At 52.1% G+C, this 13,922-nt stretch overlaps 4 protein-coding genes across 4 annotated transcripts; 1 reads left to right on the forward strand and 3 right to left on the reverse strand.

Moving 5' to 3' along the window:
* Positions 1 to 30: 30 nt before the first annotated feature.
* Positions 31 to 804, forward strand: POSPLADRAFT_1158986 (hypothetical protein; the record flags this gene model as incomplete). Its single annotated transcript, XM_024487385.1, has 4 exons — positions 31 to 175; positions 231 to 367; positions 428 to 518; positions 575 to 804. 4 exons carry the CDS (start codon positions 31 to 33, stop codon positions 802 to 804), a joined length of 603 nt encoding a protein of 200 aa, XP_024333557.1.
* A 584-nt stretch (positions 805 to 1,388) lies between these two features.
* POSPLADRAFT_1158746 (hypothetical protein) lies at positions 1,389 to 2,600 on the reverse strand (the record flags this gene model as incomplete). Its single annotated transcript, XM_024487355.1, has 5 exons — positions 1,389 to 1,420; positions 1,518 to 1,873; positions 1,981 to 2,041; positions 2,159 to 2,358; positions 2,410 to 2,600. 5 exons carry the CDS (start codon positions 2,598 to 2,600, stop codon positions 1,389 to 1,391), a joined length of 840 nt encoding a protein of 279 aa, XP_024333558.1.
* A 1,550-nt stretch (positions 2,601 to 4,150) lies between these two features.
* POSPLADRAFT_1158891 (hypothetical protein) lies at positions 4,151 to 8,029 on the reverse strand (the record flags this gene model as incomplete). Its single annotated transcript, XM_024487377.1, has 12 exons — positions 4,151 to 4,825; positions 4,881 to 5,069; positions 5,121 to 5,147; positions 5,202 to 5,366; positions 5,431 to 5,495; positions 5,599 to 5,716; positions 5,792 to 5,902; positions 5,964 to 6,127; positions 6,183 to 6,638; positions 7,177 to 7,219; positions 7,321 to 7,419; positions 7,604 to 8,029. 12 exons carry the CDS (start codon positions 8,027 to 8,029, stop codon positions 4,151 to 4,153), a joined length of 2,538 nt encoding a protein of 845 aa, XP_024333559.1.
* A 3,956-nt stretch (positions 8,030 to 11,985) lies between these two features.
* On the reverse strand, positions 11,986 to 13,746 carry POSPLADRAFT_1159045 (hypothetical protein; the record flags this gene model as incomplete). The annotated part of the gene is made up of 8 exons (XM_024487391.1): positions 11,986 to 12,138; positions 12,290 to 12,338; positions 12,381 to 12,410; positions 12,577 to 12,604; positions 12,655 to 12,721; positions 12,775 to 12,862; positions 13,013 to 13,183; positions 13,205 to 13,746. The coding sequence occupies 8 exons, from the start codon at positions 13,744 to 13,746 to the stop codon at positions 11,986 to 11,988; spliced, it is 1,128 nt and encodes a 375-aa protein (XP_024333560.1).
* Positions 13,747 to 13,922: the final 176 nt, after the last annotated feature.

The raw sequence follows: 13,922 nt of genomic DNA on the forward strand, positions 1-13,922 counted from the left end.
TGTGATTATCTACTTCCGTTGCACTGACTCATGATCATTGCGACAATAGCGCCTGCTCTTGAAGCGGTAGAATTGTACAATGTCAAATTCAATGGCACCCTAGATCATCCCTCTGCGTTCAGAGGAGAGCCAAATCCAGAGCTCGATGCGGCTTGGGACAGAATCGCAGTGGACCGTTAGTCTCCCGAGATTTATGATTTCATCGTTTGAATGCTCATATCCACGCGCAGCGCGGCCTTTTCGGGTAACGAGTGAGATACTGGAGAAAATCGGACAGCCTGAGAGACCTTCCTCTGTGAGGTTTTCTGATGAAGACGGAGGAGGCTTCATGGCGACGATCGAGGTATCTCATCAAATCCATTGTCTGGTATGCTACAGCAACCATTCCATGACTCGTCCTCTAATGTTTGACTACTGGGTATCATAGAACATGTTGCGCAAACATACCCACCTTGATTATTATGAATCGACCGATATATCAGTTGCGGACGGCCCCGAACTATATCGGATGCACCTAGGTAGCTATGCTATCAACCAATGTCTGAGCGTAATTGATCATCAATCATCCCCTTAGATCATTGCATAGAGATGCTACGACAACTTATCTTATGCACTGCCGACACGGGTGTGATCACCTACGACTGGGTGCAAGGCTACAGCCGCCCGTATCCGAACTTCAACACATTACACACGTGCAGGAACGTGGATCGTGTACTAGAGTGGAATGATCAGCATGGGTTGCACGAACCGCTAAGCCGACTGGTTAGGCTCGACCACGAAGTGGATCTCGACATTGCACCATAGTCATTTGCAAGTAGCGTACGATGTAGTATTGTTGCGCCAGCTATGTGTATGCACTCTACGATGTTATGTAGAAATTTATTGAAAGGAAAGCACAAAGGGGGCGGCGGAGTTCATCTCATCACTCTATCACTCCTTGATCACATGTACTAAGACGTGCCGATTGACAACACACAACGAATACTTATGTCCCTACAAGAATAGTAATAAAACGTCTGCGACGCCCATTATCCCCTTCGGTTAAGTGAGACATTGAGTCGGTTTTGAAAGCGTTCGTAGAATGAACCTAGTGGACTTTAAGTCCTTGTGAGAACAATGAGATCAAACAGCATATATGTATAGTACGAGGAGGAGAATCCATTGAATGACGCACCACAAGCACGTGTCTGACGTTATGCGTACCATTGGAATGACGGATTAATCGTAGTGAGAACTCATACAACCACATTTCGAGAGTAATTGAGTCAGCGTTCAGGCTCAATATACATATGCCAGAACACATACCTAAAAAACCCTCGTGCACATGCCTTGACGAAGTTGGGACTCCTAACTGTGTACAGCGCGGAAGAGTGTTTTGTGGATCGCGACTACAATATGCCGATCTCAGGAAACGTGATGGCTGATTGAACGTTTATCACATCGCCATGCAGAGATCAAAGCCGAGACTTCACAGAGTCTGTTGTCCGAGGAATATAAGGCATCAATGCGTTACTTACCAATACTATCAAAGTGAGACGTACTCAAATTTTGAGCCTGTAGCTCTTCTGTCCATTGGGTCCACGCGTCAGCACTAATGATCGGGGCGATCACGACCTCCCGCACGTTTACATGGTCTGCATACTTGTGTATGTGGGGAAGTGCAGAGAGAACAGCCTTATCTTCCTCCAGAATGCGCACACTCTCCGACATCGCTGTATTCTCCGAGTACCAGCCAGGATCCAGCTTCGTGCACACGGACTGGAACAGATCGACGAGAGGCTTCGCAACGCCGGAGACGGCAGCGGCATGTGCATACGCACAACCGAAGGCCAGGATTGTCGGTGCACTCTGGGGGAAAAGAAGGTCGTTGTATCTAGGAACGCGATAAGGGTAGAGATTATTTTCTAGGCATCACATCAGGACGTCTTCTGCGTGACACCACACAGCCGAATAGTTTGATGCGGGAGGAGAAAGGGTTACATGCCCTTGAGCAGATCTGGGAACAGGCGGACACATAGTGCCCTGATGTCGCCTTCCGCTACTATGAAGCCATATATGTCCATCTGCCAGTGTGTGGTCCGTCAGCGAGTTGATCAATTGTCTCAGTCATACTGAATCCGCACCTCAATCTGATTGATCATGTTGTGACCAAACGTACCCTGAGCTCCAAGGCGCTCGCTTACTTCGCGGTAGTAGTGCGTCGTGAGGCGACAAACCGTCGTCTTGAAGACAGCTGCGATTGTTTTCTTCATGTCTGGGACAACATGCGACGATGTGAACTGCTCGATGACTTTGGAAGCCCAGGCGTCAAGCACGTAGGTGACAGCCATGCAGTATAGGATTGGCAGCTGTTGAGTCCTAAACGCCATGATTGGTCTCTTTTCCGCCGACTTTCCTTGTACAACACACCTGAATGAATAATCGACGCTGAGACATGCAGCGAGTTTGGCGCCAGTGATTGCGATGAGGGACAAGAAAATCTGACCGACAATGGTTCTCCAGATATACTCCATGAGGAGACCGTGGGCATCCGGCCGTGCATCGAGTGTACATCCGAGAAAGGCGCCAGGAGGGAGGTGAAGGTGATCGAAGGAGGTCATGCAAACGTCTAGAGGGGAGCTTCCACCACGCCGGGGAAAGGATCGCCAGGGAAACCCCCTTACACAGCCTGTGCTCGTCTGAGATGTGATCAAGGAAATGATGAATCCCACGATCTTCGGCTCCTACAACCAGTCGCGCAAGGATCACAGTAAATTAAGGGCGTGTGGTGATGGACACGGTCCTCGTATGGCAGGAAATCTGCACGAGTGCGGAAATCGGGATGCTTGTGGAGGGCGATGTGCATCGTGATTAGGGGGTGTGGGGGGGGGGGGGTGAGGGGTGAGTGACAACGCCAGTGAGATGGGGGCAGCTCTGTGTAGGATCTCAGAGCTCTTAAGATTCATCAAGTGCACAGAGGGCTAAGCTAGAAGCCTGCGTGTCGCAGTTCTTCGGAGTGATACAGTGATATAGCTGAATTCCAGACCAAACTTTACTTGAGCACTTGCTGACTGACAATTTGAACATGGCCACAATCGGAATTCCACAAGATTTCAGACTGATGGAGCCCCGGGCTCTCTCCGCAATCAGGTCGCACATTAATTATCCCAAGGAGGAAATATCTGTGGATAATCGTGTTAGCGCGGGCAATTGTCGTATATTAATGCAAGTGGCACACAGAGCTGAGACTCAGCAGAATAGATATTAACTTTTTGTAGGACCAGAAGACGTGGTCATGACTCGAAGATGGATATTGGAACTCACCAGCGGACTAGGATTCAGTTTTTCGCTCACGTTCGTTTGTGGTTCGCCGATGCGGTATACAACTGGCGAATGAGACGCTGAATGAACTCCAACAGAAGAATGTGCGCGTTGTGAATTGAACCATTTCGCAGTTGTGGAGTATCAAGGGGTCGACCATTGGGCCTGCTGGCTGCAGCAGTGCATTCGAAAGGACTCATGCCACACCGTTTCGTACGCGCAGCCTTTCGAGACAAGATAGGCAAAGCTTGCATTTCCAAATGGTCTGCATATAGTTTCCAAATCCAGGCTGCATACTTCGACACTAACCCCGAAAGAGGATTCTGGTGTCGGCACACTAGAGTAACCCAACCGGTCTCATGCTGGAGCGCCGGAACCTTCGAGGGGGGTGTTGTCCTTCTAGTTCGCTCTTCTACTGCATTAGATCGGAAAATCAGTAAATGGAGGGTGGGTCGCTGATTCATACTCCTCGACGAGTCAAGTAACTGTCATCTCCACGCCTATAAGCTTCCAGAGACGGTTGATCATCTCACGAGTAGCGTCTCTTATAACTCACTGTGCGTTAGTGTATTCCTTTTCATTATTATTAAGTTGAATCCAGCTTTATATCCGCTTTAGTGTATTCCTTGGAAACAGGCCATAGCCGGGATAAACCTTGAAGCTTGAAGTGTGTTCGTGAACACATAGCTATCGCTGTGGTAAACGCTCAGAGGCTAAAATGTCAACATTCGTCGCTGTGTGAGACCGGCACCGCGAACCTCTGCGCTGATGGGCCTTGACGGCAGCGCCGACCGGATAAGATATGTAAGAGCACTAGCATACAGGCACAAATGTACGACTGACCCAGACATCAAGACTTTACTGTTCCCGACACCGCTCTGGCCCTTCCGCTTGCACAAGTGCCAACCTCGTCCGTAATTGTTTCCGTTTCCTCTGCCATCACAGCCTCAGGATGCTCGTCCGCTTCTACATCCTCCGCGCGCGCTCCGTCAACAGGCTGCACGTCCTCTTCCTGATTGATCAGCTCGCGTGCCTTCGTCATCAGCTTAGATACTGTTCGCCGCTTCTTCGGCGAGGACGCGGGATCAGGCTTCGAGCGCGACTTGCGCTTCAATGGCATGGGATCGGCGGCAACCTCGATTTCGGCCTGCGATGCGATGACGTTCGTCGCTGTGCGTCTCGGCTTCGGCGCACGCTTTATCGGTGACGACGTAGGTGTCACCATGGTGGGCGCCGCTTCCCCGGATTCACCGGTAGCGCTAGGCGTGAGCTCATCCGCACCCTCTTCTGCCACGTCCGCTTTCGTCCTCTTTACGCGCGTCTTCGCCCTCGTCGCGCGCGCACCATCTTCGTCTACCTCCTCAGCGGCATCCTCTCCATCGCCCTCGTCGTCATCGGCAGCTGCGCGCCCTTTTACGCGGATGAACGGTTTCGGCGGTTTCTCCGGGCGCAGATTCGCATTAATAACGGGCTCGAGACCGTAAATGCGATATAGGTGGAACACGGCCTGTTCCTTGTCCTTTGCCTATATTCATTGGTCAGAGTTGCTTGGACGTTGGACTAAGAGACGCGGGGCAGACCTCAATCATTAGATCGACGTCGTCGCCGACGAGAACTTCGGGCAGCTCTTGGCACCGGTCAGCGTGCTTCTCCATGACGCTCTCTGCGCCCGGACGCGGCTCGCTGAGGTGCTGCTTTTGCCGGATGCCCTTCCGCGTCCATGTTGCCGCAATGCGAGGCAAGAGCTCCGGAAATGGGAGCACACTCGGCTGGCACACGCATCAGTCAGCATGCAGCCACCAGGCGTGGAGGGAACATACATTGATCCAATTGTGATGGTAATCCAGCTGTGAGAAGCGCAGAGTAAGTAACATATTGTTATGAACCCTAGCGCAACGTACCACCATGGGGATACTCAGCTCCTCGCATATAGGGAGCAGCTCGTCTGGGTTGTAACACATTTCGTCATTCTCGAGCACGAGTCGCGCCTTCATCTCATCCGTGAGCTTCGTCGTGTAATTCTCGCGGAAACGTGCGAGCGCACCGTCCTTGTCGCCGTACACGCCCTGCAGGCACAAATGCATTAGCACGGTGACATGGGACACGTCGTGACAGGGAATGAAAACGCACCCCCATGTGGATGATGATCACACTGTCCTGGTCAAGATTCATGTAGCGCATCATCTGGCAATGATCTATTGAGACAATGAACAATCAACATACTTTGCGACTGCCGCAGTACAGACACAGGCGCATATATCCGCCGGTGCCTGAGCCGAATTCTGAGACGAGACTCACAATCAAGTTCTCGCACACTTGCTTCGACGACATCCTCACGAGGCGACGCGAGTTGTGTGAACTGGCCGGGATGGGTAGTGAGTCGATGGCCGTAGTGCTTTGCTAGTGCCCCGGCAGCCTATATGCGCAAAGTTCCGAACACATCAAGCAATGGTTAGGCCTCCAGATATCATTGTGAGAGTCAAACATGTACCTTGAGCTCCTCGTGCGCGTACGTCAAGTCATACCCATGCACCTTGTGCGACGCGAACGGGAACATCTCCGAAGATACGCGGAAAAAGCGGATTTTGTTCTCCTCGTTCCACTGCATGGGATGTGTTAACATTCATGCGGCTCATAAAAGATAGACACGAGATTAAACGCACCTCAATCATTTCGAGGAGATCCGTAGCGTTCCTGCGCCCGAGGTCCTTCGCGAACTCAATGCCATTCTTACGAATCGTATCAAGTCGGCACGTGCGCGAGCAGAAAACAGGCTCTGGCTTGCGCAGACGCAAGATGGTGTTGAGACACGCGTAGCCGAGGCGACCTGAGCGACAACGAACATCAGGACAAGCAATCGGTGGTCAAATGAGCAACGGCACCTGTGAAACTGGTTTGCTTCCGTTCCACAGCGGGTATGTCATACACCACGGGCTCCGCGTCCTTCTTGCGCCGTGTACGCTTCTCCCTCGGTTTCGCCTCCGCTGATTCGTCGTCCAGCGCCGTGAGCTGTCCCTCGTTCCCATCTCCTGCGGCCAAGTTTGTGGGTTCGTCTTCGCCGTCAGTGGTGGCTTCCGTGTAGTTCACCTTCTTCTTAGTGGTTGAGCGGGCGGATGCGCGTCTGCGAGGCGATACGGTAGAACCCGCGAGACCTGGGAGCGGCTCGCTGAGGACTAGAACCGCAGCGGTTGCTGCTGCTATAGGGTATTCCATTAGAGGTACTGGGTCGGCTGATGCTATGGTTGGCTCTGCGGCTGTCAAGTTCGAAGCCTCAGGGACCTTCACGGAGCGTTTTCGCTTTGGAGGCACGACAACCACAGGAGAATTTGCAGGGCTGGCTGACGAACAATGAGAGGTGGTGGGATAAAGCGATGCACTTAGAGCGATAAATGCAGCACTGTTTCGAAGGACTAGAGAGGCTCCGACGGAAGACCTAGTCACAGCACGCGGACATAGGGAAAGAGCTGGACGGGTATGGGCCGCAAGGAACATCTGGCGAGCTGACTGTACCGCGCCGCATTATAAAAGTTCTCTCCGCGGCCGCCCCTATGGTTACCCCCCACCCGTCCGATCTGTAAGCCTCCTCCGGGCACGATCGAGCCTCCACAAAGGGTCCAACATTTTGGTAGTCTCTTGGGTGCCCTGGGAGTGTGATGAATGCACCATTGAATATGCAAGGTGTTGGAGTAGAAACTACCGTGATAAAGGAGTCTTGCAAGAGAGGACACCGAGTTTCGTACTTGCTGCAAAGCCACGAACGAGCAGTATAGGCGCCGAGTGCGATCAGATCATGTGCGCTGATGCGCCCTGAGGAGCGTGGGAAGGTCCGGTCCTGGATACGGCATGTATTTCGGCCGTGACGCAAGTGATACTTACCGTCCAGCACGGATTCAGAAGCCACATGAATCTCTTGCGCGCCCTGGAGAAGATTACATTAGAATATGCGGTCAATGTCAGGGACATTTGTTGCTACTTGTGATCTGTGCGGGATGAGGTTTGAAATTTGACCATTCGCCACACCTCTGGCTTGAAACGGCACAAAGAACGATGGGCAATCGGCGACGCAATCATGATAAGGATAATTCTATTGACCGCCTGGGTCGGGTACAGTAGGCGAGGCTACACGAACAGCGTGAGTATAGTGGATGAAGATCGCGAGAACAAAGATCACAAGGAGTGGATTAGTAGCACGTAGTGGACGTTGGCACGAGAAACCATCGGTCTGAAAAAGAGAATTACCAATGGCCACTTGTCACAAATCCTCGGTCTCCGAAGAATCCAAGAGGTCGACATTGTCCCGCACTTTTTTTATCATTTTCTGCAGAACAGTGGTCGTGAAGGGCCCGCCCCGCGGCGTGAAATATTCTTGATCCCGTAGGACGGAGAGGGCGCACTCAACCCTGTCCTTGCGAGCCCAACGATAGTAATTTTCACGGTATGGATTATCGCTCTCGAGAAGTGCCGCGGCCTCCTGGAGATGGGTTGTTTCCAGATACCCGATAAGTGCGGCGCCTCGGTATAGTAACGAGGCATTGTAACCGTCGTATTTCTTGTGCTCGAGGCGGAAGCCATCCCGAACACGGAAAACATCACTGGTAGCGTGAGAGTTCCCTTCAAAGTCCCGCGAGGTCTTCTTGACTATGAGCGCCCAGTACTTGGGATCGTCATTGGGTCGTGCCGGGTCACAGTATTGACCGATATAGACTTTGTATTGAGTAGGAGTATCCATTCTGCCGAAAACGTCTCGCGTTGAGGAGCCTGTCACTGTGGCCACGCTAGGTTAGAACTGTGGCCTGGGCGCCGTATACTGGCTATTCACCTTGGAGGACTGACTAGCAGGAACTCTCGAGTTCGCGCAGAGGCAGCTGCAGGAGAGAGAGGTGAAAGTGGTGGATGCCCTCTCTCCGTTCACCAGCCTCGCATTTATACCTACGGGTCAGCACCTTTAGTGGCTTGTAGATGTACCTTCTGAAGACAATGGTATAAGAGCGTAGGCAGCGACGTGACGTCTGTAGCTTCCACAGACGATCCTCAGTACGGCGCGCTCGGAACACGAGTGCAAGACTGAGGGTGTCGCTACACAACACAGAAACTACATATACGAAGTATGTGGTAGCTCTTCGGCCGACGCACAGCATAAGGTACGGCTGGGCAGGAACATAAACTAAGCTAAATACAGTAACTGGCATACGAGACAGTAAGCGGGAGCATACGGAATGGGAACGAGCACGCGCTCCATGCGATAGGAATAATCATACGGTCAGGGCGCGGACGGGCGCGGCGATGTACGGATTGGCATTCCAACAAATGGAACCAATGAGCATGGGTGGAAAGAGTAGCAGACATGCAAACGGTTCGGCGCAGGTGGCACAAATTCATCTCTGTTAGTGTGGCAGCGCCAGTGGGCCATGCTACGGTGAGGCCGAGAGACAGAGTCAGCGAAGAAGATCACTGTTGTTCTACGCGTGCTACACCATTTGAAGGATAACGGGCGAACATGCGTTGTAGGCGGGCTGCGAAAGTCGTTGTCAGTGTGTGTGGCTCGCCTGCTCCGAATACCCGCAGAAGACGCCGAGAGGCATGAGCACCACTGCAACGCGGTCGGATGTGGCTCGCCACAGCACTGTCCAATACTTGGGCAGGCAAACAATCGTGTATGTACAAGGAAGCGTTAGCTTCGCGAGGATTGAACAAGAGAAGAGCCTCACAACTTCGTATGCACTAATCATCGCGAGGTTTTTTCCATTCAGGTAACATTCGGGAAGGAAGTGCAATCCGTCCATGACTGGCCAACAAGATGGACCTGCACATAACCAGGATTGTAGGAATTGGATCAAAAACGCGTCGCCAGTCCTTGAATGATATGGCTTGTGTGCTGCTGTGCGTTATGAACCTTCAAGTGCATTGAGCAACTGGCAACGACCATCTCTCAAGCAGTGAGACTTGTGCTTTTTCGCACGATATCTGAGGCTCCTAGCATGACATCTCCTGTCGAAGCTTCTGGGCAAAAACGAAAGCAGCACGGAGGAGACCAAGGAGCCACAGAGATTCGCGCGCTAAACACGTAGCAAGACACCGCGCGCCCGTCCAATAGGACTGGTACAGCGTCATCGCGTGCATACTTCTTAACTTATCGCTGACTCAGAGTCACAGACACACTATATACACCTACCCGTGACGTCTTGTAGAGTATCATCAGCCACATATGATCCTGCTCACGAGCTACTACTTACCGCTATAAGGGCAAAGCCACGTACAAGTCTTCGACTCTTCGCAGGCTGGAATCCTCCATAGTGAGTTTTATGAGCTGTGGCTGATCAACACAATAATGCGTTTAATATGGAACCTGCTTATAAATGTTTGACTTGCCTGTGCCTAGCTACATATCTATCCTTGGTTTGTTAAGCCAACGAGAACTTGAAGTTTCGCGGCGCAAATTCGCGCGCAGAGATGACGAAATATATACGAATATGCTGACCTCAGGGTAACCTTAGGGTTGACATGTGGGCCCTTATACAGAGACAAGAATAGGATATTGAAAGTCCAGGGCTCTGTCTTCGTTTTGTACAGGAATGATTTGAGCGTCGAACGTAAAGCTGCTATCACACGGTTGATGAATGATTAATTGATCGACCAATAGGACACATTGAACTGGCAGCGGCCCGGGTACTAAGCGCTGATGGGCGCATCCGGCTTTGTTTTGTTCTCTCGACTGAGTCCCTACTCTGCGCTTCACAAGCTGTTGTTTAATTCGATTTCATAGCACATGGCGATAAATGTCTTCCTCTTCATACACTTACTCTAGATTTCTAGATGGTCTATCGCGGCGCTGCTGGATGCGCTCGCCCGTCAACAAAACCTAGTATCATGTCGTCATGCCTATATATGCTGTTCTCTTCTGAAACATTGATACTACCCTGTCTTCTGTTGGCTTGCATGTATCTCTGTTGTAGCTACGTCAAGGAGGGGAGGCAGCGACTGCACTGAACGGCATTGATCTTCAGTTCAGATGTTGGTGAGGATAATGTTGATGGCGGAATGGAGCCCCTTATGCTTAGGAACAAATCCGTTTAGGAAGTCATAGAAATTAATCAGCAGAGGCGTCTCCGGCAACGAGTGCCCGGGGACATGATGACAAGCTGGCGAATAGATGATGACAGGGTCTCGGGGCGGGAGACGTCGCCTAACACCTGGGACACACAGTATGGAACGGACCACACGGCATACCTCTTAGAAGGTGTGGTTCATGAAGCATGTTGCGGAGTGGATCGCAATTAACCCGAAACGGTCTGCATAGTCAGCACGCGGGACCGCAAACCACCGTCCATGCCTCCATCTACAGCACCGGACACTGCATACCACCGAATCTAAATTTGTTCAAGCAATGTAGCCTCTGTAGTCAGTGCTAGGCTTTTGGTTTTCCTGACATATCTTCGATTCCATTCAGTCCCTCTATTGCGCACGCCTTCACCTCGATGACATGTGCACAGTCATAGATGCGCAGGCCAGCGCCTTCGCCCAACAGGAGGGTGGGTATAAATACATGTCCTGTATTGCAGGTAGCAGCAGTGTTCGTCGCCCTTCACACACACGTGCACACACGGCAGTTCACTTCTCGATCGCCCACAATGTCTGACAACGACAACTCTGGCTCCGACAGCGGTGGGAGTATTTCGTTCGGTACCTCCGGAAGTATCGGTGGCAGCGCTAGCGCGGGTGCAGGGTCGACGGACAACACCAGCGGCAGCAACAGCAACGACAGCAGCAATTCTGGCGGCGACAATAACAATTCTGGCGGCAACAGTGACGACAATTCCGGCAGCGACGATAATAACAATTCCGGTGGCAACAGTAGCAATTATGGCGGCACCAATGATGGAAGTGACAACAACTGTCAGTTTTCATAGCATATATCGAATTTTAAACCTGCTGGAATGCTGATGGATCGTCCATACACAGAAATCATGAATGTTCATGAAGGAGATCTCAACTGAGACCGCGCATGCCATATATGAAGTACGTGTCTACGTATTCGAAATTATCCAGCTTTCTAATGCTCACATGCATGCTTTATTCGTGTTGTGTTATCAAGGCTAGTCATGTACTTCCAGAAGCTGAATTTGAAGAAAGATGCTGTACGGTTGCGCTCTCGTGCATTGGTGTATTCTCAATAAATTGTGTTGTCGAGCTTGAGAGCATCGATGGTCTGTGATCGTTGCGCCGTGGAATCACGAGCTCGGTTTGATTCTAACCACAACAATATGCTTGCGGTTTGTCGCAGCACGCAGTCCTTCGCGATCGGCCGCTGCACGGATGACAGTTTACAGTAACTACTCATAGCTGGGAGAGACCTCGGCCCGAGATGTCGTGTTTTGAGCAGCAGCGCTCGACATTGCGAAGCAGGAGAAGGTGGCAACCTTATTGCGTCTTTTGAGATATGGCTGTACATATTTTACCTTCAGACAACAGTGCCATATACAAAGGACTGAGAGATTTCAAACCTGTTCCAAAGACGAAGGCACTCGTCCGCACCCGTCGTAGCGTCGATCTTTGTCGACCAATAGCATTGACAGCTTTCAAACCTCTCGACATCCCACGCAACCACATAGAACAGCAGAACAGCCAGCGCTTGGAAACGCAAAGACACCCACTTAGACATCTTGCTGCGTTACATGATGGACTGGTCTAGTCTTGCGAATTTTTACTGGCTTCAAGTATCCACCCGCTCTCGACTAAGCTTACTGGTGTTCTGAGAAACCCAAGGCCGCCGCCTGAGTCACACGGATCATCTGATGGCTTGACGTCCTGGGGAAACGATTCTGTGCCGGCTGCAATATTCTAAGGACCATGTTGCCACACAAGCAGTATCCCCATAGATATGGCTCGAGTCACAACACGATGTCTCAGGAGGAATCAGGTACAGTACAGGTACAGTTGACGTGCTATAGACAGAGTTAATGGAGGAACGAACAAGCAGGATACCACTCACAGCAAATCCTATTGGGAACAGCTGAATCCAGCGCATGCTGCTAGTAGCACTGTCAGTAATGTCTGTGTGCATTGACATAATTATTACGCACCCTGTGCGACCATTTGGCACTACACCTTTGCTATCAAAGATGAACAGCGCGCCATTTTCTTATTTTGTCGTTCCCTACATGTGTAACCTCACAGGCAGCAAATATGATGTGGCATCACCACCTCTCATACTCAAATCGCCCATGAAGGCGCGTCACGATCTCCTGGTATTCCGCTTCGTCCTCCGGCGTGACGTACCCGCGGCGGATCATGAAATCGAGGATCACTGTCCGACATGGCGTGAGCACACATCACACGCAAGAGCAGCATTCTCACCCAGCGCCGTGTTGGGCTTGAACAGTCCCCGTTGCATGCGCGACACAACTTCGGCCAGGGACAGGAGCTGTGGTCGTCGTCAGAGGGAATGTCTACCGACTACGAGAACGCGCTGCTCACGTCGAACGATTCAACCTCGCCGTCGAGTGGCGTCGGCTTATATGCTTCCGGATCTGCCCCGGTGGGGATGCGGAGGTCATAGACATATCTGTGGTCATTGTGGATGATTTTTTGGGTCTGGCGAGCTCAAATGCGCGGCCTACTGGATCTCAGGTTGGAGCCATCCGGCAGTCGTTCTTCAGTGCGTTGTGTTCACAGCGGTGAGGAGGGCGCAATGAGTGTACGCGAGCAGACGCACCGGAAGAAATAGCTTATAGTGCCTGCTGCTCGCGCGTGCGTCCGGACCACGTCTTCCGCAAGGCTAGCCTCCTCCATCGACTCCTTGACGAGGCTCTCGAACGCGCCGAGCCCACACGGGATGCCTCCGGCGACGGTATTATCGAGGTAGCCCGGCCACGTCTGCTTGCTTCTGGAACGCGTCGGCACTCACATGCGGCAAGAGTCCAACGCGCCATGCCGGTCCTCGTCCTCCTCGAAGATCGACATGTGCACACCGTACGTCACTACGCCGAAGAGCGCGCACGCGGAGCGCTCCATCATAAATGCATAGTTCGCCTCGTCGTCATCGGTGTCGTCTATCTGCAGCGCATCGTGCACGCCGAACGGGTTGCGGTATACCGCGTACATCTCGTTCCGCCATTTCCGTGGGCCGATCACGTCGGGCCAGCGCCCTTCGTCCCGCCAGCGCTCACACAGCTCTTTCATGACGCGCGTGCGTGCAGACGGCCCGTGGATGTGAGACGAGAAGCCGACGACCTGCCTGCCTTCGTGTGTGGCGAACTCCCATGCTGGGACCGAGCCTTTGGCATCTTCCGCACGAAGCTGGGTTACGATTTCTGGGCGCAGGACGCCGATGGCAGGGGATGTGGGACGGGCGGTTAGACGCCAGGTGGTGAGGGACGTGCGGTCTGCATCTATGCGGTAGTTGTCGCAGGCTGCAACAATGTCCAGGAATGACTGAAAGGGAGCCATCCTTGGAGTAACTCGCTGCGGAATTGCCGAAATGGGCTTACGCTTGCTGCTTTAACCAGCGCCAATCAGGATGACGATCGACGAGGCGAGAAGCGCTCGGTTTCGACAGCTGTGGCTGGAGCATTGAGGATTCGGAGCTGCCGAAGTTTGTCCTCTACTCGATACGTGTAGCCATC

This window comes from Postia placenta (assembly GCF_002117355.1).
Source record: "Postia placenta MAD-698-R-SB12 unplaced genomic scaffold POSPLAscaffold_21, whole genome shotgun sequence".
NCBI classification, from domain to species: domain Eukaryota; kingdom Fungi; phylum Basidiomycota; class Agaricomycetes; order Polyporales; family Adustoporiaceae; genus Rhodonia; species Rhodonia placenta.